Genomic DNA, 23,508 nt, shown 5'->3' with positions numbered 1-23,508 from the left:
TAATGATGATAGAGTTACAAGATACGAGCTAGATGGTGTTGAGATTGCGAAGTCGGATTGCGAAAGGGATCTGGGAGTTATGATTAGTAAGAATTTAAAACAAAAGGATCAATGCATAAATGTTCGTAATAAGGCAAATCGGACACTTGGATTTATTAATCGCAGCGTTAGTAACAAGACACCTGGTGTGGTTCTCAAGCTATATCTTGCTCTAGTTAGGCCCCATTTAGATTATGCAGTTCAGTTTTGGTCGCCATATTATAGAATGGATATAAATTCACTTGAACGTGTCCAGCGTAGGATGACTAAGTTAATTCCCCAAATTAGAAATCTTTCATATGAAGAAAGATTAACAAAGCTTAAGTTGCATTCACTGGAAAGGCGAAGAGTTAGGGGCGACATGATAGAGGTTTACAAATGGGTGAATGGACATAACAAGGGGGATATTAATAGGGTATTAAAAGTATCAACACAGGACAGAACACGAAACAATGGGTATAAATTGGATAAGTTTAGATTTAGGAAAGACTTGGGTAAATACTGGTTCAGTAACAGGGTTGTAGATTTGTGGAACCAATTGCCGCGTAACGTGGTGGAGGTGGGGTCCCTCGATTGTTTCAAGCGCGGGTTGGACAAGTATATGAGTGGGATTGGGTGGTTATAGAATAGGAGCTGCCTCGTATGGGCCAATAGGCCTTCTGCAGTTACCTTTGTTCTTATGTTCTTATGTTCTTATAACAAAGGAGATATTAATAGGGTATTAAAAGTATCAACACAAGACAGAACACGAAACAATGGGTATAAATTGGATAAGTATAGATTTAGGAAAGACTTGGGTAAATACTGGTTCGGTAACAGGGTTGTTGATTTGTGGAACCAATTACCGCGTAACGTGGTGGAGCTCATATTCGAATAGAGAATTATTCAATTCATATTGAATAGAGAATTATTGTATATTTGACAACTTTCCTATATACAGTACTAGTAATTAGTGACATCATACAAAGTTTTCTGAACAACTTAACACCATTATTTAATTTTTAACTTTCATACGTGACAATTGCAGTAGACTTAGAATTAATAGTACTTTAGTACTTGCAGTAAACAAACCATTTAATCTTAATCTTGTGTTACCACGAAGACGCCGAACATCATCATCAGAGAACGCTTGAATTAGAACAAAGAGAGCCCACTGCACAATGATGTCACATTAACATGACGTATCAATGGGAAAGAGTATCAATACCAAAAGGATGATACGGTGATGTCAATAAAGAGAACGTCTCTAAGACGAATACGCTATAGTACGAAAGATTAAAAAAGTATACTTACGGGCCGACATGGATATGGCGTCCGCTGATCCGAGAAAATTGTTTTTTTGCCTTCTCAGGCACATTTGGATATTAAATAGGATAAGAACTTACCTCTATCAATCCAGGAGGAGTAAAAGGATATTCAGAGGCATGTTAACGCATATATTCGATAGACTAACGAGTGAGAACACAGATTATCACAAGACTAGAGAGACGGACAGTGCACAACCCATCCTCATCACATGACCACCTCAAATCTTCCACAATATCCACATTTCCTTTTGAGTATATAAAGACAAAATATATAAAAGAAATCATAAACTAACGTGTGGCGCAAAATTAGAGTAAAAACTTTCCGTTGCCTCATATAAGTAGCAATACCTCTGTTACTCCTGAAATAATAGAAACATTAGAATTAAGAAAATTGCATAAAGTCTATTGGCCCAGACGAAACCCTATTGTCCAATACAAGGCAATTCATTTATATCCCTCTATATCAGTTCGTTAATGCATAAATTATTGTCAATAATTTAATTACATCATTTATGCTTTACTTTAATGTGCCTCTGTAACCCTTTCCACTACCGCCCACAAGATGGGTATGGGGTGCATAATAAATGAACTAAACTAAAAATACTTTAATTCATGTAACCGTTGCAGCAGCAGTATATGTAACTGTGATTAAGCTTTGCCATAAAACTAACTTGCATTACTTATCACTATAGAGGGCTTTTGGGAGAGTCAGAAATTCTGAGTAAGGTAGAAATGGGCTAAGATGAACAACAAAAGTTGTCTCATTTTGGGTTTGAACTTAATTGTGAATATATTGTGAAGCCTCAATTATTATTTGCTTCAGTATCACTATGTCATGCTCCGAAGGTTCCATTCATTAGACAAGTAAACGTTATTAAATAAACTTGCAGTATATAATATATTTACCATGCAAAAATAATGCCACGAAAAACACTTCCAAAATTATATACGTGAGAATATACGTTCAGCAAGAGAATTTAATTTATAACTGGCTTTTAGTTTAGATGATTATAGAGCTAGGAACCCAAGAATAAGAAGGGGATAAGTTTATCCCCAAAGGTAAGGTGCAGGTGGAGGCGGCATGGACACCCGGCAGCCATTGTAACTGTGGCCAGGACGTGGGCAACACGCGCCATATCTCCTCTTCCATCTCCACTTTCTGCCTCCTGTAGTTACACCGCTCCTAGTTCAGGTGAGGAGTCTATAAATGTGTTGTTGCTAGTGACTGGAGCAGTAGTTAAGGAGTTGTGTCGCCCTGGGTCACGGCAGTGTTTTAAGACCGGTCAACTATAGCGTCTTGGTGCTTCACTCAAATCTTATTCGGCCGTTTCGACAGAGATCTTTTACTACTTGAAAAAAGTAAGTTTAAGCTGGTTGATTGATGAAGATTAAGCCACCCAAAAGGTGGCACGGGCATGAATAGCCCGTAAAAGTTTAAGCTGTGTTAGCTTAGGTTATATACGTACTCACGTAGTTGTGTTTGCGGGGCTGAGCTGTGTCCTCTTTGGTCTTCTCAACTGGTAATCAACTGGAGGTCAACGTGTTAAAATTAGGTTGTGTTTTCTTAGGTTATAAGTTTTAAAATGGGTTAAATGAGCCGTCTTAGGGGTTGTAGGTGACCAAATGTACCACTAAATTCCACATATGTAAGTTGCTTAGCTAAGGGAGTGTAGTTGTGGTCGGTGTTTACCACATTGTTGATGAGTATACTGACTTTTTGACATTTTTTATTTGCCTGTGTTGTATGTGGGATGCTGAAGTTGAGTCTCTGGTCTATGTATAGGCCAAGGAACTTATCTTCATTTTTATTTCTAATGTTAACCTTGTCTATCTGATTTTTTTTTTTTTAGTTCATTTATTATTGAAGTTGCATACAATTTGATGATTTACTACCAAATAAAATGCAAGTCTTTTCTTTGTTTAGTGTGAGTTTATTGGTTGACATCCATGAGTGGACTTTTTTTTTTTTTTAATTCATTATTTACAATATTTAGTGTGTGGGGGTTGGGGTCAGAATAGATGAAGGTAGTACTGTATAATCAGCAAATAATATAGGTTTAAGAGTGGTAGAAACATTTGGCAAATCATTGGTGTATACAAGAAATAGGAGAGGTCCCAAGATGCTGCCCTGTGGCACCCCTACTGTCAGTGGTAGAGTGGGGGGGGAAGTTGTTATTGACGGCTTCCTATTGGTGTCTGACACTGAGTCAGTGGCACTGTCAATGACTCCGTAATAACTATTGGAGCACTTTTAAGGAAGAAAAGTATACAGAAGTGGTACTAAGGCTTATCAGTCACCCTTTGCAACCTACTGACATTTTTCCTGGATGCAACTAACATCAGTTGCCCATCTTTCAGTTAGCTATTTATTGCTGGATGAATGGAGTCACTGAGTGTGGTCCATGTAATTACACAAAACTACCCAAAACCTCCTAGCATTACATAAGTAATATAAGAAATGACATGTTCAGTGAAAAAATTACATACTGTATTTACTCAAATGTTTGCGCTGAATGTATAACTTTATAAATTATATTTTTACTCTGAAATAATATAATTTTATAACAAAGTTGGGTCCATCTAATTACTCAAAGCGATCAAAGATGTCACTTTGATCATCGACTCCTGTGGTGTCGGCTGCCAACTGGTTCTGTCATATTTCGTGATAAAATTATATTATTTCGGAGTAAAAATGTTTTTTAATGTTCTACATTCAACACCAACATTATAGTGAGTAAATATAACATATGTATTTCTTCAATACTTACATAATACTAGGAAGCTTTGCATAATTAGTTGGATCCATTGGGTGAAGGGGAAATGTACCCAGTTATCTTTAGTGCTGCAGGAATTTAACCTGACACCTTCACTTTTGATATGATGACTTATCACTGGTTAGTGAAAAAATCAGTAGAAGCCATGTGGAGGATTTGAACCTATGCTCTGGGTGCTCCCAAACAAACGCCTTAGACCACTACTTTGCTTGGGAGTATCCCAAAGCAGAGGTTCGAATCCTCCTCATGGCTCCTACTGAATTTCTCGCATACATCACGTTAATATTTCACGATTTTTTCACATCACAATTTTCTTGTGCACTACAGTAGTTTTAACAGTAGTATACATTACAAAGGAATATTTTATTTTTTAATGATCTTTAATAAAATGTATTTTTATTTACTACAAGGTGCTCAGGATAACATACCTATTTAAAAAGAAAGTATGGGACTAATAATTTTTCGTTCTTCACTTCTAGCATGAATCGTAGAGGTGGCCGTCAACAGTGTGACAATTACCAAGATAGCTTCAGCGGTAGAGGCAGATATCGTGATAATGTCAACAATCGGGGAAACTATAGTTACAAAAACCAGCCTAATCAAACTTATGCCAGTCAGAAGTCTGTGAGGTGGAGCAACTCTGACTCGAATTGGGAGTGTCAGAAATGTAGTTTTTCCAACTATTCTAATAGAGCTTATTGCTTTAAATGTGGAGATTCAAAAGGTATGTATACTTGGTTGTATAAACGTAAATGTTAAAGCTAACCTGAAAGTTATTGATGTTGGTAACATACTTTTAAGTTTATTCTGGTAAATCGATTTCAAAAATCTTATTTGGTTAATTTCCAGTAGAATTTTTACCGTCACATATTACAGCCTTTATCAAATATTAAGAGGGTATAGCTTGAGATTTACTAATATGTGAGTATTCACTAGTTAAGCAATACAGAATGGTATTTAAAAACTGGATACAAATGGGCATACATACAAATGTATGCAAGCAGTAGGCTACAGCACTGTGTAGCCTACTGTCTGCATACAAATGTATGCAAGCAGTAGGCTACAGCACTGTGTAGCCTACTGTCAGACCAGTCTTTTGTTGACGTGACGTAAGCTTAAATTTATCCATAAGCCAACCAGTGTTGATTGTGAGTTGTTTGAATGTCTTTGGAATAAATCGTACTAACGAGCAAAGAGTAAGTGTGAACAGAATACAAAAATGACGAATGTGGCAAGATGGAATCGGTTTGTAAAGTCTTTATATTTTTTATATTGAAACTCATAGGATGTATGTATATCCTGTGAGTTGCAATTTACATTGGGTGCTGTAGTGTATATACAGTATTGCTGGAGTGTAATGGTTTATGTACTTATTTATATACACAATGGCACAATAGGTTTGTGAGAGTACAGTACATAACATTCTTAAATTCTTACAAAACCACTAACAGGCATAGCATTTCGGGCATGGTGCTGGCTCTACATGCAGTACTTTATCATTACCTCATTTCCCACCATGGGGCAGGGAGGCATCAGTCCAGAGAAGAGAAATTTATGTAAGAAAAAGTTAGATATTAAATAAGTCGCTCATCCATTTATTATACTGTATATGCGTACAACTCTGTATCTAAATTATACTACAGTATGTAGTAAATTTTTAGATATACTCATCACATAGTATAATTATCCATAGGGTCCTCATCTTTGTGGGTTCTCTAACTGTACATCCATCTAGAAAGAATTTAAAGTTATGATTAGTATTTAAATACTAAGACTTTAGTACTTCTTTGTACCTTTTTTTTTGTACTAAGGGGGGGAGGTTATCTTGAGATGATTGTGGGGCTCGGCATCCACGAGCCCGGTCCTCAACCAGGTCTTTTTTTTTTTTTGTTACACGCTCCCCCAGGAAGCAGCCCATAGCAGCTGTAATTCCCAGGTACCTATTTACTGCTAGGTGAACAGGGGTTTCAGGGTGAAAGAAACTGCCCATTTGTTTCCACCTCCACCGGGGATCGAACCCGGAACCTCGGGACTACGAATCCCGAGCGCTGTTTACTCGGCTGTCGGGTCATGTACAGGAGACTGTATGGTGTATGTTTAGTATCGGATAATTTTTTTTGTCTGACATTTTAAAATTTATTTTGGTTTCAGGCTCTCAATCCTCCTCGCATGATTCACCACAGTGGAAAAAGGAAGACAGTTTTGATCGGCAGAGAGGTCAAAGTAGTGGCCAGACATATGAAAAGAGCGAGAAATGTGAACCGGCAAATGAAGGACTAATTGATTGGGATGCACTTATTAAAGCGAGTGTAAGTGTTTATTTCTTATTTGGGGTGCAAGTCTGGGAAGATTTTATCAAACATTCAGATGTATCAAATATTTTTATAATGCATGGGAGTTCACATGTACAGTCACATCTCCCAAATCCGGACATCGCTAAAAGGGTTCTTTTGAACAGTGGATAAATTTATCAGTGCACTGGATTTCCCATTTAAAATTTGGAGGCAATTCTTGTCCCCGACAAGAATAATTGTTATATGAGTATGGCATTGATACCTGCTTTTTTTTGGGGGGGGGGAGGCATGTAATAGTTTGTGAATAAAATGTAGAACAGTGGTGGAAAGATAAGTGACAAAATATTGAAACCTAAACTGTATACTGGGAGTGAACAGTTAGGATGCAGTCAAGAAAATGGCACAAAAAAAGACTAGGAGATATATATGTATGCATGCGAACAAGCCTGAATGGTCCCCAGGACAATATGCAACTGTATGCATGTATGCATGTTTTATTTATTTTTTGCGTATATTTTTACATGTAAATGTATCATTTTATATATTTAAAAATTTTTTGCAGAGGTAACTTTGATCAAAGCTGCACTTTAGGGGTTAAAATTTTATGCTAAAGCTCGGTAGTTCCAACAATGTATGCCACTTTGTTCGCCTACGCACTTGGGTTAAAATCTGTTAGTATTAATTGTGGAAATGTGATTGTAATGTCTTTTTTTTTTTTTTTTATGCATTACCTTTTTGAATTCATACTATAGGTTTTTTCAGAAAGTTGCATAGCATTTTCTGAGTTGCTCCACTAACCTTGCTCATTTAGGCAAGGTTAAACTGTTTCAACAGAGATAGGCTAGTAATTAGGGCAGGTCATTATTTTGCACCAGTGAAATGGATCTTTATGATCAGCCATCCCTGTTGGGCCATACTGGGTTAAAGGGGAAATTGGTAAACTGTTACTCCATCCTGGAGTCACTTGATTGAATTACTTTAGTCTACACCAGTCTAAACTATGTATGTACAGCATTGGAAATTGGTAGAACTGTCAGGTGATGAGTCACAATAACGTGGCTGAAGTATGTTGACTAGACCACACTAGAAGATGAAGGGACGACGACGTTTTGGTTCGTCTTGGACCATTCTCAAGTCTATTTCGGACGGACCTGAACGTCGTCGTCCCTTCATCTTTTATTGTGTGGTCTGGTCAAAATAGAACTGTGAGGTTGGAAAATAGGTACAGTACTTGTACGATGGTGGTGGTAGGTAACTAGCCAAGTGTAGGAGCTGAGCAGGCCAACTAGCAATTAGCAGAGCTGATTGGTGGTTCATTTGATGTTTGGTAGAGCTTGGAAGGTCTCACAAGGCCACTCTGGCCTTAAATAAGACTGGTGTTAAAGGGAGACAATGAAGCAGTGTGACCTGACAGGGAAGTTTAAGCAAACTCCTGATGTGCAATTGCAAAATGTAGGCCTTCTCTGAACACTGAATACTTTTCATGGGAAAATGGATCTTGCCTAAGGGGAGCGACCAAGCTCCTTGCTTGGATAGCTTTTTAACTATATATGTAAAGTGTAGCTCTTATAAAAAATATATAAAAGCTATAGCTTTTATAGCTCTCATAAAAAAATTAAGGATCACTACCCAATATTTGATAAGCACGAGCAATATTCTGATTGACTTTGTTTCACACAGTTTAGTTAATTTATTATGCATCCCATACCCATCTTATGGGTGGTAGTGGAAAGGGTTACAAAGGCACATAATGGGCTCAGGGACTGCACACAAAATAAAACATTCAATTTTGTTTCTTTTTATAGAATAAGTATGAGGCAGAACGTTTGGCTGCTCTGCCACCACTACAAAAGAATCTTTATGTTGAAGATCCTGAGGTCAAGATTCTCAGTGAAAAAGAAGTGCAGAATTTCAGGTATGTTAAATGTTCATTGTGGCACATTTGAGTGCAAGGGGATCGGTTGATGGAATCGGTCCGTTGCCACTTCTGATACTGTCGTGGACTTTTTCTGGGAATATTTGTTAGTCATAGTATGTTATATACAGTATACTGTACTTTGATAATTGCTTCCATCAGTTTCTCAAACCCTACTATTGCTCAAAATTGATGGAGTCTGTCACCTTTGCTTTTATTTCTTTCAAATAACTAAACTTTGAGAACTTTTGCTCAATATGTATCCCTACAGTTGTACTAATTTTATATAATAAGGTTTAAATGTGTGTTTTATTATTTACAACATTTAGTTATGTATTGACCTGAAGTATGTATTTTTGTTAATACCTCAGAAAGAAGAATTTCAATATAACTGTTCGCTGGGACGATGGCAACAATAAGAAAATACCAAAGCCTGTGCTCACATTTAAGCAGGCATTTGGGCCTTATCCAGAGTTGCTGGCAGAAATAGAGAGGATGGGATTTGAGACCCCTTCACCAATACAGTGTCAGTCATGGCCAATCTTGATGCAAGGCCATGATATGATTGGAATTGCACAAACAGGCACAGGTATGTGTTTGTCTTTGTTGGAGAAGCTGTCATTTACATAGTCCTCAGGTAACCAAAGAAATTGTTATTAAAAAGACTTAGACTTTAATAACCAATGGCACACAAAGTGCATAGATGCACAATCCATTAACAAAACTTGAATAATTTACTTAAATTTACCCGAGGGTTGCTTTCTTTCTTGGTGCCTTGACAGTGATAAGTTGACAGCCTGTCAATGGTATCCCCATTGTTTCTAAAGTTTTTTTCCAACTGGAGTTTGAACTGCAATAATGTCTTTGTAGTTACATCGTCAGTGGGTAGACAGGTGTATGGGATTAACCCTATGGGGCAAAAAAAAAGCATCCCATGTTTTCAGTCCTACATTGTGGCTTGTTGAGCTTGAAGCTGTTGCCCCTTCTATGTTACAATTGACCTTTTTAAAGAAGTGGTCTTGATTAATATCTTTAACTATTAAAAGTTTGAGATCAGCCTTGTAATGTCTGGTTTGCAGTATTAGATCTATGGTCCTCAACCATTCCTTTGTTTTTGTCCCTCTATCCTGCTTTCTCTAAAGTAGATACAGTACAGCATATCCTTTTGAAGGTGAGGTTTCCATGCTTGGATAGAGTAGTCCAAATGGGCATACACCAGGGACCAGATTCACGAAGCGGTTACGCAAGTACTGTACTTACGAACATGTACATCTGTCCTCAATTTTTGACGGCCTTGATTACATTTATTTAACAGATTACAAGCATAAAAACTTGCCAATCAGCTGTTATTGTTATAAACAGCCTCCTGGTGCTTTAGAGCTCATTAACTGTTTAATAATTGTAAATAAAGTCGCCAAAGTTTGAGGAAAGATGTACAGGTTCGTAAGTGCTTGCGTAACTGCTTCGTGAATCTGGCCCCAGATTTGTAAAATTAATAACCAATTTCTTCTCCTTGGAATCAAAGATTCATTTAACTATTCCTAGGGTTTGGGTACCTTTTTGTTTTTTCTGCAGCTCACTTGTGCCACTTTCAATGACTGATGGATCCTGGTTCCAGGGTATTTTTCTTCATCAATTTGCTGTATGGTGGTAGTGTTGTTTTGAGAGCTGTGCTATGCACTGTTGTGCTCATATGCAAGGTCTAGTATTTGTCCATGTAAGGTTTGCATTCTCCATTACCATAGATCTTGGTGTAATTTGCAAATTTAATGATTGCAATATTCTTACATCATTGATGTACAGTATACGATAAAAAAAGTGTTGGCCTTATGGTGGAAATTTGTGGTTGTAATGATAGTTATTATGTCATGGATTGTTGTAATTTTGATTTTTAAGTATTAATGTAAGAAGAGGGGGATACAATTAGGAGTTTTCCTTCAATCTTTTGAATGGTGGTGCTGTTAGGTGGCTGAAGATACTAGACATGTCTTCTTCGACATGTCTAATGTTTTCTTCTTTGGTGAAGAAACATTATAGTTACCTCTTGTATGATAAATTATATCATTTCTGGGGGGAGCCCCGTCGGCTCCCCGGAGCTTTACCGGCTGATATGCTAATGTCAGACTTTGGCATCAGTCATGTGTATGGAGTTCTAGGGCCTACCGGGGACCACGAGCCAGAACCTGGCCCCCTCAGAGAGGCAAGGGGAGCAATGGCCTATAGAAACCCCCGTGTGGTTGGAAGCATTCTATGTCTGCCATCGACCGGGTCAAGCATCCAGAAAGGTAAGCATTCCAAAACAAACCCCTATTCTGGTGAAAATTGCTACCGAAGCCGAACTAGTGAATAGAACTCTTCAACAGAAAACACGGAAACTAGTATGACGTCATACGTCACCGCGCCGCTGTCTGCGCAGCTCCCCCCTCCCCGGGAGGGGGAAGGGGGAGCCCCAGACCTCCCACGCCGGCTATCCACCCATCAGTTCTTCGGCTGATGCTATAGGCAATGGTTATGTGCTCCGGCTCCAGTGGTTGTTTCAGCACTGTACCTAGAGTGTGGTGTCTGTTTTCTAGGTGGTGCGTGAGCCGGGTGTGATTCTTCAGTACTCGGGCTGCATGCGCCTAGGGTTCCCTTCCCTAGGTGCCCTGTAAGTACTGCCCTTGGGGCTTGGGGCCACCTTCCACAAGTTCCTTGGGTCCTGCCCCTGCTTGGCCGTTTACCGCTTGGTTTTCGGCCGCTCTTTGTGTGCTCGGGTGTTCTGTCTCCCTTGTTCGCCTTAGAGTAAGGGGCAGTGTTTGCACTGGTGGGGCGCGGGGTACTGTGCAGCTTGTCTTTACCAATCATAGCGGCCGGCTCTGTTCCGCTTGGGTACGCTGTCCTCTTGCGGGGTTTTCTTTTTCTTTTGTTTATATACCTGGTGGGGGGGTCTGCCTTCGTTCTTGCCCCTTGTGTCCCTTGTGTTCTGAGTATTTCTGGTGGTACCCCCTGCTAGGTCCCCGTGAGTGTACACGTCCCGGGGGTTCAGCTCTTAGAAAGTTGTTTGGTAGCTTGGGTGCCGGTTAGCAGTACCCTGCCTGGGATTACCTGAGCGCGAGTCCTCTTAAAGTAAACGCTCGGGACCCTGGGAAACCCCTGGGGGCGCGCGGGTCCGATGGATGTGACCCCAGAGCCCCCCCCTCGCTTCCAGCGAGTTTGAGGGTTGCTCTCACCTTTTGTCTCTGGGTGACTCTGTTTTGCCTCCGTCTGCTGCCTGTGGGGTCGGTGACACCTTCGACCCGGTGTCCTGCGAGTTTGGTTGCTCGTTGTGGCTCGGTTACCCAGTTGTGCTAACAAAGCGGGTGCGGGCAGCAGGGGCGTTGCACTTGAGCCTTGGTGGTGGCAACGTTCTCGTGGTTTCCTCCCCGGGAGCCCCGGGGCTGCCCCGTTGTATTTCGTTTTTCCCCTGGTTCACCCTTCCTGCCTGCATCCGGTTCCTTACCGTCTGTAGGTTCAGGGCGGGGTGTTTGGTGGTGTTGAGACTCGGGCAGTCTCGGGGAATTCCCCTTCCGGGGTAGTGACGGGGGCATTTGGGCCTGTTCCTCCAGCCGTGTTGTATGAGTCTGCCAGTGGGCTCCCTTCCTTAGTGTTTTCACGGCTGCCCCGGTTTTCTGGTACGGCCGGGGCTTTGGGGGAACGGCTCGGCCCCGGGGCCTGTCGTGTAGGTTCCCGGGGCTGGGGAGGGGCTGACTTGGGGGGCCTTGGCCCCGTTAGACCCCGTGGGGGGTTTTATCCCCCTCTAGGCGGGGCTTGTGGTTACGCGGAGTGGGGTTTTTCCTCCCCACTCGCCGTACGTGCTGTTGGACGTCGGCCCCTCCCCGGGCTCGGTTCCTTGGCCTTTGAGTCGGTTGGTTCCGTCCTGTGGGTGGATGTTTCCTCCCCCGCTTTTTGGGACGGTGTTTTTGTCATGTTTCCCCGTTCGATGGGGTTCTGCGTGACTTTTGATCTCGGGTGCGCCTGCGCCTTCGTGTGCCTTCGGGACTAGTGTTGGCTTCTGTGTTCTCGAGGGTACGGGAAGGTTTTTCGCTACTTCCCGCATTATTGGAACGTCTGTCGGCTCCTAGTACTTGTCGCCCTGTTGGGCTACTTGTCGCCCTGTTGGGCTACTTGTCGCCCTGTTGGGCTACTTGTCGCCCTGTTGGGCTACTTGTCGCCCTGTTGGGCTACTTGTCGCCCTGTTGGGCTACTTGTCGCCCGGTTGGGCTACTTGTCGCCCGGTTGGGCTACTTGTCGGCCGTTTGGGCTACTTGTCGCCCGTTTGGGCTACTTGTCGCCCGTTTGGGTTCCCTTTTTTGGGCTCTTTGCTTCTTTGGCCGGTTTTCTTGTTCCTGCTTCCTCTTTTGGCTCTTTTTCTCGTGCAATAGTCCTGGCTGGCGCCTTCCCGCAGGGAGGGTGTGCGGTTCGGCCAGCGTGTTATGCGCATGCGCCGTGGAGTTTGTTTTGGTCTGGGCGATGGTTCAGTGCGGGGGTTTTGCGCCCTTTTTTGCTACAGTGCTTCGCCTCTCGTTCTTCTCCCTGGCTGCGGTATGTGCCCCTTTGCGCCAGGGGTGTCCTGGTTCCCAGTTGTGGGGAGGACACCGCGGTTTTCTGTGTCATGGGTGTGGACCGCCTCCTTCGCCTCTCCCTGTTCTCCTGCGGGTCCGGCTCTGGCGTCTTCACCTGGCGGTGCTCCCAAGTTCTTCTGGGCACGGTTGAGTCGTGTCAAGTTCGAGCCACCATTCGCCAGGTGAGTTTCTGCGGTCTGGCGTCTTTTGGCCGGGCGCTGGATGCGGCGGTGTTCATATACCTGTCTTTATTTAGGTATAATTTTGTACGACTGAGACCGTTCGCACACCAGTGACTGTCCCTTTATCACCCCTTCCTGTCCCCCTCCTGTGCATGTCCAACCCATGCTACAGTCGTTCAGGGGACCCTCCTTTTTTAATGTTGTGAGGTGTGGGGGTTGTAGGGTTGGTTCTGTACTCACCTGGTGAGGCTCCTGGCTGTGCTTGCAGGATTTGAGCTCTGGCTCTTGGGTCCCGCCTATCTGGTAGAACTTGCGGGATAGTACCAGTGGAGTGCAGTGGTGCTATTGGCACTTTTGGGGAACACTGTATTACCATCAGTGGTCTGTGCTTGTTACACGACCTACTTGCGAGCATAAGCCTTCTTGCTGGTTCGTCCGTGGACTTCCAGGGCGCACTGGCCTGTTTTCGTATGGCAGTTCCGGCCCGTCCTGGTTGTGGGGGTATGTGGGCCGGTGGACTGCTCCTAGCAGCTGCCTGGTGGGCCATCCTCTGGCCGGTCTGGCCTGACCTTGGGCCGGGCTTGAGGTGTAAAAGAGCTCCCAGTACCTCATCCAGCAGGTATCGAGCGGGGTTTCTCCGCCGTCGGTCGCCTGGTGCAGGTTTCTGGGCCTGCAGGGTTTTGTCGTGTCTCCGTTGGCCCTGTCTGGGGTCTGCCTGCTCCGTTCTCTGCCTTTGCAGAGGGGAGTTGCTATTTACATGTTGCATGTTGCAGTGGTGCCTGTTGCTGCTGCTGCTGCACGTGAGCATTGGTACCGTGTTTCACGGTGGCGTGTCCTTGTTCCTGTGTCCGGTTGTGGAGTGGCGCTTTGCTGCCGTTTTGTGCCTGGGGATTGCGTGGGGTTTTTGTCCCTGCCTGATTGTCCACCCCTGGTTGTTCTCCTGTTTTTTTTTTTTGTGCTTCTGCTCTTTCTTCCTGCCTCTTCTGCAGCAGGAATGTTCTGCGTGTGTTCTTAGGCGTTGGTCAGCCTGTGTCCTGTGATGTGCTTCTTTGTTTCGGTCTGTTGCAGTTGTTCGGGCCCCTTGGTTCGGGTCCTGTTCTGGCGGCGACCCTTCCGCCTTCTTTGGTTTTCCTAGCTTGCCCTGCCGGTTGTTGTTGTTGTTTTATTTTTTTTGGGGGGGTTCTTGCGATGTCTCGCGTCGGACCCGTCGTTTCTGAACTCCTGGCGGGCTTGCATGCTTCGGAGTTTTTCTGTTCGGCAGACGTTCCATCTCCTTGTGCCGCCTGGGTTTCGGTGGTCGCGCCCGAGATCTTCTCGCGGCTCCGCCTTTTTCCTGGGCTCGGGGGGGCCTTGTCGGGGCTGCTTATGTTCTGCCTCGTGGTCTCGCCTCCGGTTGGTGGTCGGGTGGCTTCGTGGTAGGTGTCCCACCTGCGTGCTTCTTGGCGGCAGTATGGGGTATTTTGGCGGTCCTTCCTTTTCCTGTCCCTTCTTCGGTGGGTCCTTCTTGTTGGCTTGGTTTACTCTCGGCTTGGTTTTCTAGTGGGGGTTGGGGGCCGTCGTCTTGCCACATACTGTCGCCTCTTTTCGTGCGGCGCAGGCGGAGCCGCTTCAGCTTGCTTTCGGTCTTGGTGTTGCTTCTGCACCGTTAGTCAGCTGTCTTGTGCGTCATTTCACCTCCGGCCTGTTCGTGCGCCGCTTGCACCATCCTGGTCTCTGGTCAGCGTGCTCTGTCTTCTCCTCGGTTGGTAGTGCCCCTTCGGTTCCGGTGTGTTTTTTCGTCGGCTCTTTCCTTTGGGCCTTTGCCTCTGGGGGTCGGTTCGCTGTGTTTTCTTGCTCCTTCGGTTTTAGCGTTTTGGTTGTTTGATGGCAGCAGTCTCCATCTTTTCTGGCGCGGGGTGGGGCTGCTGCATTCTGGAGGGGTCCAGGGTTTGTTGGTGCTTCATTGGTCGGGCCGGGGGTGTGTCGTTTTTGTGTTCAGTGGCGGCCCTCTGCTGTTGTTTGCGTGCCACGGCGTTTGGGTCCGGAGCGCGTTTTGCGTTGATCCGGTTCTGTTCTTCCCGGTTCGCGGGTGATGGTGTCCCGGGTGGTCAGCCGTGTTCTTGTGGCTAAGCTGCCTGTGTTCTTCCCTTATGCCTGTGGCGTTCGTGGCTTCGCTGCTCTCGCTGCCGTCTGGGCGACGTGGCCTTGCAGTCTTTCGGGCATGGATTTTTGGTGTTCGTGCAGGGGCCTTGCTGCTCGTGGTTCTCGTGTTGTTCCCGGGATTTTCGGGGCTGTGGCGCCTTGGGTTGGCGTTTGCTGCCGGTTGTCTCGCCTCCTTGGGGGGTGCGTGGTGTCCGCCTCCCGGTTTTGTCCCTTTGACCTTCCTCTGTGGGTAGTTAGCTCCGGGGAGCCGACGGGGCTCCCCCAGAAAACCAGCGTTGAATGTAATGAAACGCCATTTTCTGGGTGAGACCCGGAGGCTCCCCGGCAACCCTCCCTCCCTCCGGTCGGCGTTTTTCGCGTGTTTTGACATCCAGCCTCAGAACTGATGGGTGGATAGCCGGCGTGGGAGGTCTGGGGCTCCCCCTTCCCCCTCCCGGGGAGGGGGGAGCTGCGCAGACAGCGGCGCGGTGACGTATGACGTCATACTAGTTTCCGTGTTTTCTGTTGAAGAGTTCTATTCACTAGTTCGGCTTCGGTAGCAATTTTCACCAGAATAGGGGTTTGTTTTGGAATGCTTACCTTTCTGGATGCTTGACCCGGTCGATGGCAGACATAGAATGCTTCCAACCACACGGGGGTTTCTATAGGCCATTGCTCCCCTTGCCTCTCTGAGGGGGCCAGGTTCTGGCTCGTGGTCCCCGGTAGGCCCTAGAACTCCATACACATGACTGATGCCAAAGTCTGACATTAGCATATCAGCCGGTAAAGCTCCGGGGAGCCTCCGGGTCTCACCCAGAAAATGGCGTTTCATTACATTCAACGCTGGTTTTTTATTTAACATCTGGCCTTCATTGACCTTGTCCCACATTCACATCATTGACCTAACTCTTCCCCCTCTTTTCCTTTATAAAATGCAGCCGTGGATGTCCCTCAGATTTGATGATTGCCTAACAGGGTTAATGCCGGCTACAAATAGTATTGTTAGTTTCTCTACATCACTTTAGTAATTTTCTACTGCTGTATTACCATTATTATTTTTGCAATCTTATAATCTATAAACAAAAATATAATAGTGATTGTATGTAGGTAAATGTTAAGTATTAGCATAGGTATTACTTTTTATGTAGACTGTCAAACTCTGCAACTATTTCATGTACTTTTAAATAATCTCTAAACATGCACAATTGAAACAAGACTTACACCATCCAGGATTCTCATTATCTTCATTAATATTATAACTCTTATCAACTTGTGGTAGGAGAGGAATTTGCATGGGTAAGATCAAAAAGCATCATCTTAAAAGGGCTGAAGATTTGAAGTGAAGTAATTGAATGTAGGTAGAAAAAGTATTATGAATGTGTTGGGAGAAATGAGATGACCATGCCATCATGAATATGATTTTGACTAGTTTGAGAAGAGTACCAGATACAGTATCAGATATATCTGTGGAAGGTATCGGTGCTGAAGCTGTGGAAAGCTTCACTACCGCTTACCGATATACCACTACTGATATAGGAGGTCTGGATGAGGTTCAGTATATGCAAAAATACGTGCGAGTGAGAAGATTTTTGCCATAGAGCTTTTATAAAAGTTGTTCTTTATTATTCATGAATGATCACTTTCCTCTTTACAGGAAAAACCTTGGCCTTCCTTCTGCCAGCACTGCTGCACATTGTTGCTCAGCCAACCCCTCGTTGGAAACGTGTTGGGCCTACTTGTCTTGTTCTCGCTCCAACTCGAGAATTGGCTCAACAAATTGAAAAGGAGGTGTCTAAATATCAATATGAAAATATTAGATGGTAGGTTAAATTTAATAAATTATTGTATATTATTATTTAATGGCAAGTACTGTACAGTGCTTCTAGCAATGGCCCTAAATGTTGGAATAGTAATGCAAGCAGACATGAATGTTTCTGTGGAGTGTTACCAATGTTACCACATTGTGTAAAATCGAAGCTTATTGATAAGCTTATTTGTTGAAACGTCATAATTATTTATTCTTTAATTTCTCGACAATTATGTGATCAAACTCAAAATGTTGATTTTATGACCCTGAATTATACTAACTGGATCTGGTACCTATCCCAAGGTCTAAATTCATACTAACAAAAATAAGCTTGCCTTTTCTTATTTTATAGGAAATGATTTCTTGAAAAGAATTATTTTAATCAAATTGATTTGAGAATTAATTCCTTTCTATTAATGTTTGCTCCATTCCCAAGGTTTTTTCTTCAGTTTTAAGTTGAATTTCACATAGGTCAACATCTTTGGGAAAATTGTCAAGGAGCTGCTCTCCAATTTTGGAGAGCAAATGTTAAATCGTATTGAATTATTGACTTGTAAATTATACATTTGTTGTACAGTATTTTGACTTTCAGCATAATTCATTGATTAATGATAGCTTTTTATTATTAATGACTTATCTGTATTAATAATAGTATTTTGCAGAGTATTGGTTAATGCCTTGTGGTCCTTTGTATCTTCACAGTGTGTGCGTATATGGTCAGGGCGATAAAAATCAGCAAATTCGGAAGATAAATGCCAAATCAGAAATTGTTATTGCTACTCCTGGGAGACTCAATGAATTTACTGATAAAAGTAATGTATTAGTAGTGATTGTGATTTTATGAGATTTGATGTTATATCCTTTCTTGCTGATAAGGTAGTTTTTGAAATTTGTTTATTTTGACATTAATTTATTAAGGATTTAAATTTTTTTTAGATGTAAGTTGAGAGGCTTAAAATATGTGGAAGGGTGTTAATAAAAGGCCTATGCATGTTTAGAGGCCCAGTTGTTCATACGGACTCCCTACTCAAAATATAGGCCATCGTCCATTGTCGGGACAATTGCACTTCCAGCTGAACCTGTGGGGTGCTGTAGGGAACCATCAGTGTATATGATTTGAGAGAGAATGCTCTGTGGACAGAGCATCAATATGGCTTAAGGCATTGAGCTTTGCCTCAAGACGAAGCTTGGGCTGACCTCTGATTCACCCCTTGGGTGGAAAGGGAGGGATTAAAATTGGAAAGGGTGCAATCTCCCACAGTGCAGGAAAGTGCTACCGTTTCCCTTGGTACAAAATTTTAAGTCTGATACATTCCGAGTTAAGTTCCAGTTTTAGTTATCCATTTAGAACAATGTTGACCTTCAATAAAGAAATTCTGGAGGGCTTCTGTGCAAGGGTTAGGATGAGCCAGCCTAAGCACTTTTATGCCAATCAAAGACAATCAACAATGCTCGGAATATTAAGTTCCTGACTCGTGTGAAGTATCTTCATTGTACGAAGGCACTCGAGGATTATCCTCAAGGCTTCGTTCTGCAATTTTTCAAGCCTACCAAGCTTTCTTTCAGGCATCAAAGCAGGCAAAGGTGCAGCATAATCCACTAAAGATCTGATGTATGCAAGGTAATCATTTTGACAATTCTGACATTGGCACCATAGCCTGAGTGATAACCTGCAACAGCTTCGATAGCTCGAAGCCTCGCTTTATACTGACGACAGTCTGAATACATGACCATACAGTGGCACCTCTAGGCCAAGGTATTTGAATCTGTTTACATAGTCAAGCTGGTAGCCAGTTTGACTATGTAAACATACAGTTGCATCTTGGGAAAAACTCCTCCCTACTTGGGTGAGTGCCGATTTAGTGTATCTTTCTCTGCTGAGATGACTAAACCTAGGCCCTGACATGAGTCTAATACAGAGTTAAGTGTGTTCTGCATGTTAGCATACCCAGTGGTGTGTATCATTATATCAGCAAAGCTAATGATGTGCATGCTCGGTTTGCTCGGTACAGAGTTGAACAGCATGTTTATTAAGATATTAAAAAATGTAGGGCTGAGGACACCTCCCTATCTAATACCAAGTTCGAAGTTTCTTGTTACACTCCTATGCCCCTGGAAAAATCCAGATGACTTTGTGTTGGATAAGTAACTCGATTCAACAAAGAAGCCGACCACCCATATTCATTCTTGCAAGCTTACTCACGATAATTTCACAATTTTTTGAGTCATTTAGATTGGTGAAGTGTGTTTGAGGGAATGGGGGTAAAAAAAGATGGGCCAACAGTGAACAGGTGGAAGGAATAGTGATAGTTTGAAGGCACTCTTGAATGTGATGACAAACAAGACAAAGAGGTCCACAGTTTGTGATGTGGTAGTAAGAGTTGTTTGTACAGGTTCTATAATGTAGTAGTAGTATATGCCTGTCATCATTAAGTACGAAGTTTATATTGATGTAATTTCCTGAACATCTTGCATGTTAACTTATTTTTCATTTAATATCAAGTGATCACCCCATTATACCTTTAATGTTCCTCTGAATTATTCTAAGTTTTGCCTGAAATGCTTATCTTAAGCCAAAGTTTTTTCCTATACTGCTTTCACTCCTTTGGCCTGATATGCCTATGAAAGTGGGAAATGTGGTAATGATATATGCTGACTAAATTGTGGAAGCTCCTTAAAGTACTGAAATGTTTGTTCTTACGAGAAGTGAATATAAATTATGTCTACTAATAGCATTGCTGTTATCTTGTAGGAGTCGTCGATTTAAGTGGCGTATCGTACTTGGTTCTGGATGAAGCAGACCGTATGCTTGACATGGGATTTGAACCACAGATACGGAAGATTGTATTGGACATACGTCCAGACAAACAGTGTGTAATGACAAGGTACGTAATAGGGTCTATAAAAATGTCGTGTATTGTAATTGAAAAGTAATGAGATGCGGTATGGAGACGGTGCCGTTACCCTTGTGAACATGATAGTTTGCCTGTTGTACTCTTTCACTAACATTAAAACATCTGGAATTTGTTACCAATAGAGAGGGTTGTTCCATGGGCTCCCATGTAGTTACATTTAGTACATGCATGTATATTATTTATATACAAGAAGGTACACTGCATTGGGAAATTACATACATTGCTGATTTAGTAGTACATTCTTGTAAAGCCACTAATACTCCTAGCATTATGGGCAGATCTTTAAGCTAACCAATAAATGTAATGATAGGTACATTGTATTTGAATTCACATAACTACTTAATTATCAATGTTAAATTCCATTGGATTATTAATCTTTGTTATATATAACATCCTATAAAAGTGTCCCCCCTTCCCAACCCCCCAACCCCAAGTTTCTTCAACTAAAACATGCTGAAGAAACTGTGAAAGCAGTCAAGCTGTGTATTCTTGTATACATAGCAGTTATGATTTTTGTTTGTGTGAGGGTGGGGACAAAATGGCCAGAATAGTGGCTATAAACTACAAAGTGTAAAGGGCATCAAAATGTAATTAATGTAAAATGTGCTTTTTATTATAAGGATACATGGAAAGTAAAAAAGTAATTATGTGCTTTTGATAATTTGGCACCAGCTATAGATACGTTCAAGATGGAAGGAGACTGGGGATCATGTGAAACTAGATAGACATTAAATACAATAATATTAGTTAAATGTTGACCAGACCACACACTAGAAGGTGAAGGGATGATGACGTTTCGGTCCGTCCTGGACCATTCTAAAGTCGATTGTCTTGACTTGAGAATGGTCCAGGACGGACAGAAACGTCGTCGTCCCTTCACCTTCTAGTGTGTGGTTTGGTCAACGTACTATAGCCACATTATTGTGACTCATCACCTGCATTGGTTAAATAGCAGCCAAAGAAACCCGTCTCGACCAAATGTTCTGACATTGGTATGTGATGATGCAAGGTATACCATTCTTAAGAGTGCTGGGTAGAGAGGACACCACGAGCATAGCTCTCATCCTTTAACTACACTTGGGTAATTAATTAGGTAAAGCAAGTGTTGTATGCTTTATTAATAATTTTCATTGCTTTACAGTGCTACATGGCCTGAAGGTGTTAGAGACCTGGCAAAAAAGCTGCTGAAGGATCCTATACATGTTGTTGTGGGGAGTCTAGATCTTCAGGCTGTGCACACAGTGACTCAACATGTCACCTTCTGTACTGTGGATGGGAAAAGGGATGAGGTACAGTATTTACCGAGGTTTAACATTTGCCAAGATTTCACATGCTGGACTCGAGTAGAGAAGAGATGAAGATGTTAATACATTTTTTTTTACCATAATTCTTGTCAGCTTTTTGCTATGATTATTCATTTATTGGGATGGTTTTATTTCACAAACTAGTATTTATGTAAATTACGAAGAAATGAAGTGGCTTATGTCAAATATAAGAGTACCAGTACTGGTGAGGGGTAAGAAGAATGGGCTCTTCCTCTCTTGATGGTTCTTAGCTTTAGCTACATCGTGTGCTGCTTGCTGCTACACTCATTGGCAGTGTTGCTGCATTGGGTGGGCCACCTGAGGTGACGCTGTCACTACAGGGGGGGGGGGGGCACCTGAGGTGACGCTGTCACTACAGGGGGGGGGGCACCTGAGGTGACGCTGTCACTACAGGGGGGGGGGCACCTGAGGTGACGCTGTCACTACAGGGGGGGGGGCACCTGAGGTGACGCTGTCACTACAGGGGGGGGGGGCACCTGAGGTGACGCTGTCACTACAGGGGGGGGGGGCACCTGAGGTGACGCTGTCACTACAGGGGGGGGGCACCTGAGGTGACGCTGTCACTACAGGGGGGGGGGGCACCTGAGGTGACGCTGTCACTACAGGGGGGGGGCACCTGAGGTGACGCTGTCACTACAGGGGGGGGGGCCACCTGAGGTGACGCTGTCACTACAGGGGGGGGCCACCTGAGGTGACGCTGTCACTACAGGGGGGGCCACCTGAGGTGACGCTGTCACTACAGGGGGGGGGCCACCTGAGGTGACGCTGTCACTACAGGGGGGGGCCACCTGAGGTGACGCTGTCACTACAGGGGGGGGGGCCACCTGAGGTGACGCTGTCACTACAGGGGGGGGCCACCTGAGGTGACGCTGTCACTCCAGGGGGGGGGGCACCTGAGGTGACTCACTATAGGGGGGCCACCTGAGGTGACACTCTCACTACAGGGGGTGGGGCCACCTTAGGTGACAGTTATCATACAGGGCCACCTGTTGCTACTCTAGGAATATAAAAAAAACAGTAGATATTTGCTTCTGGTGTGGTGTTATGGGTTCTAGCCCTCCAGGAAGTATTTGATGTAATTATTAGTATTGCAGTTCAGTGTTTTGTACATAGACATAGAGTACTTGGTACATAAGCATATTGAAAGTACAATAATGTGTGTGTGGAAAGAGTTAAATATTAACTTTCAAGGATTTCACAAAGGGTGTTGAGTGGTGTCTGGTTGCAATTTATCATCGTTTGCCTGTCATCAGTAGAAATTAGAAACTGATATCTAATTGATATTCCTAGAGTGAGACTTTAGCAAAGCAGAAATGCTGAGCAAATAAAGGGTCCCAAATTGTGGAATGACCTCCCAAATGTGATAAACAGGTTGGAAGACATTCAACTTTTAAAGTGAGAAACGATTAAATATTAATTAACATACAACAAATTTCACTCAAATTTTCTATAAAATTTTTTGCTTTTGTAAATTTTATATACTGTGTGCCTGTGCCTTTCATCATTGACACCTAAATAGTATGTCATTTGCTAAATTGCTCAACAAAAAATCATGTTAGCTTCTTATTTAGCATTGTGGTTTTCCTTGTTAAATTTATAGTTTTGAAAGTTGTAAGAAATGTATAATTTATATTTTCAGCTTTTGAAGTTTATCAAGGGTATGGCTACCGGCGATAAGGCCATTGTGTTTGTCGGAAGGAAGGTAATGGTCGATCATCTTTCGGTCGAAATGCTTGAAGCAGGACTGATTGTAAGTTCTTTATGATATGCCTGCGTTCCCTGTCTTTCACATCCCCTTGTTCTCTGTACCCTCTCCCAACCCTAGCTCTCTGTACCCTCTCCCAACCCTAGCTCTCTGTACCCTCTCCCAACCCTAGCTCTCTGTACCCTCTCCCAACCCTAGCTCTCTGTACCCTCTCCCAACCCTAGCTCTCTGTACCCTCTCCCAACCCTAGCTCTCTGTACCCTCTCCCAACCCTAGCTCTCTGTACCCTCTCCCAACCCTAGCTCTCTGTACCCTCTCCCAACCCTAGCTCTCTGTACCCTCTCCCAACCCTAGCTCTCTGTTCCCTCTCCCAACCCTAGCGCTCTGTACCCTCTCCCAACCCTAGCTCTCTGTACCCTCTCCCAACCCTAGCTCTCTGTTCCCTCTCCCAACCCTAGCTCTCTGTTCCCTCTCCCAACCCTAGCTCTCTGTTCCCTCTCCCAACCCTAGCTCTCTGTTCCCTCTCCCAACCCTAGCTCTCTGT

The 23,508-nt window shown here is 43.4% G+C and overlaps 1 protein-coding gene across 2 annotated transcripts in view; it reads left to right on the top strand.

Annotated features, from left to right (window-relative positions):
• Positions 1-2,379: 2,379 nt before the first annotated feature.
• The window catches only part of LOC138355561 (probable ATP-dependent RNA helicase DDX43), a 24,367-nt gene continuing 3,238 nt past the window's right edge, over positions 2,380-23,508 (top strand). Inside the window, exons 1-10 of one of the 2 annotated variants that reach the window (XM_069310818.1) lie at positions 2,380-2,538; positions 4,600-4,844; positions 6,272-6,429; positions 8,220-8,329; positions 8,701-8,918; positions 16,867-17,032; positions 17,722-17,831; positions 19,772-19,904; positions 21,076-21,223; positions 22,899-23,009. In XM_069310818.1, coding sequence (XP_069166919.1) covers positions 4,601-4,844; positions 6,272-6,429; positions 8,220-8,329; positions 8,701-8,918; positions 16,867-17,032; positions 17,722-17,831; positions 19,772-19,904; positions 21,076-21,223; positions 22,899-23,009 — 1,398 coding nt within the window. In that variant the 5' untranslated portion in view covers positions 2,380-2,538; position 4,600. Of the gene's footprint in view, positions 2,539-2,558; positions 2,706-4,599; positions 4,845-6,271; positions 6,430-8,219; positions 8,330-8,700; positions 8,919-16,866; positions 17,033-17,721; positions 17,832-19,771; positions 19,905-21,075; positions 21,224-22,898; positions 23,010-23,508 lie in introns of those variants that run through there. The other variant, XM_069310819.1, reaches the window with a different exon arrangement.

The sequence above is a fragment of the Procambarus clarkii genome, chromosome 68 (genome assembly GCF_040958095.1).
Source record: "Procambarus clarkii isolate CNS0578487 chromosome 68, FALCON_Pclarkii_2.0, whole genome shotgun sequence".
In the NCBI taxonomy this organism is placed as follows: domain Eukaryota; kingdom Metazoa; phylum Arthropoda; class Malacostraca; order Decapoda; family Cambaridae; genus Procambarus; species Procambarus clarkii.
Note: the sequence above shows the minus strand (reverse complement) of the source record. Positions and strands in the feature narration are given on the sequence as shown.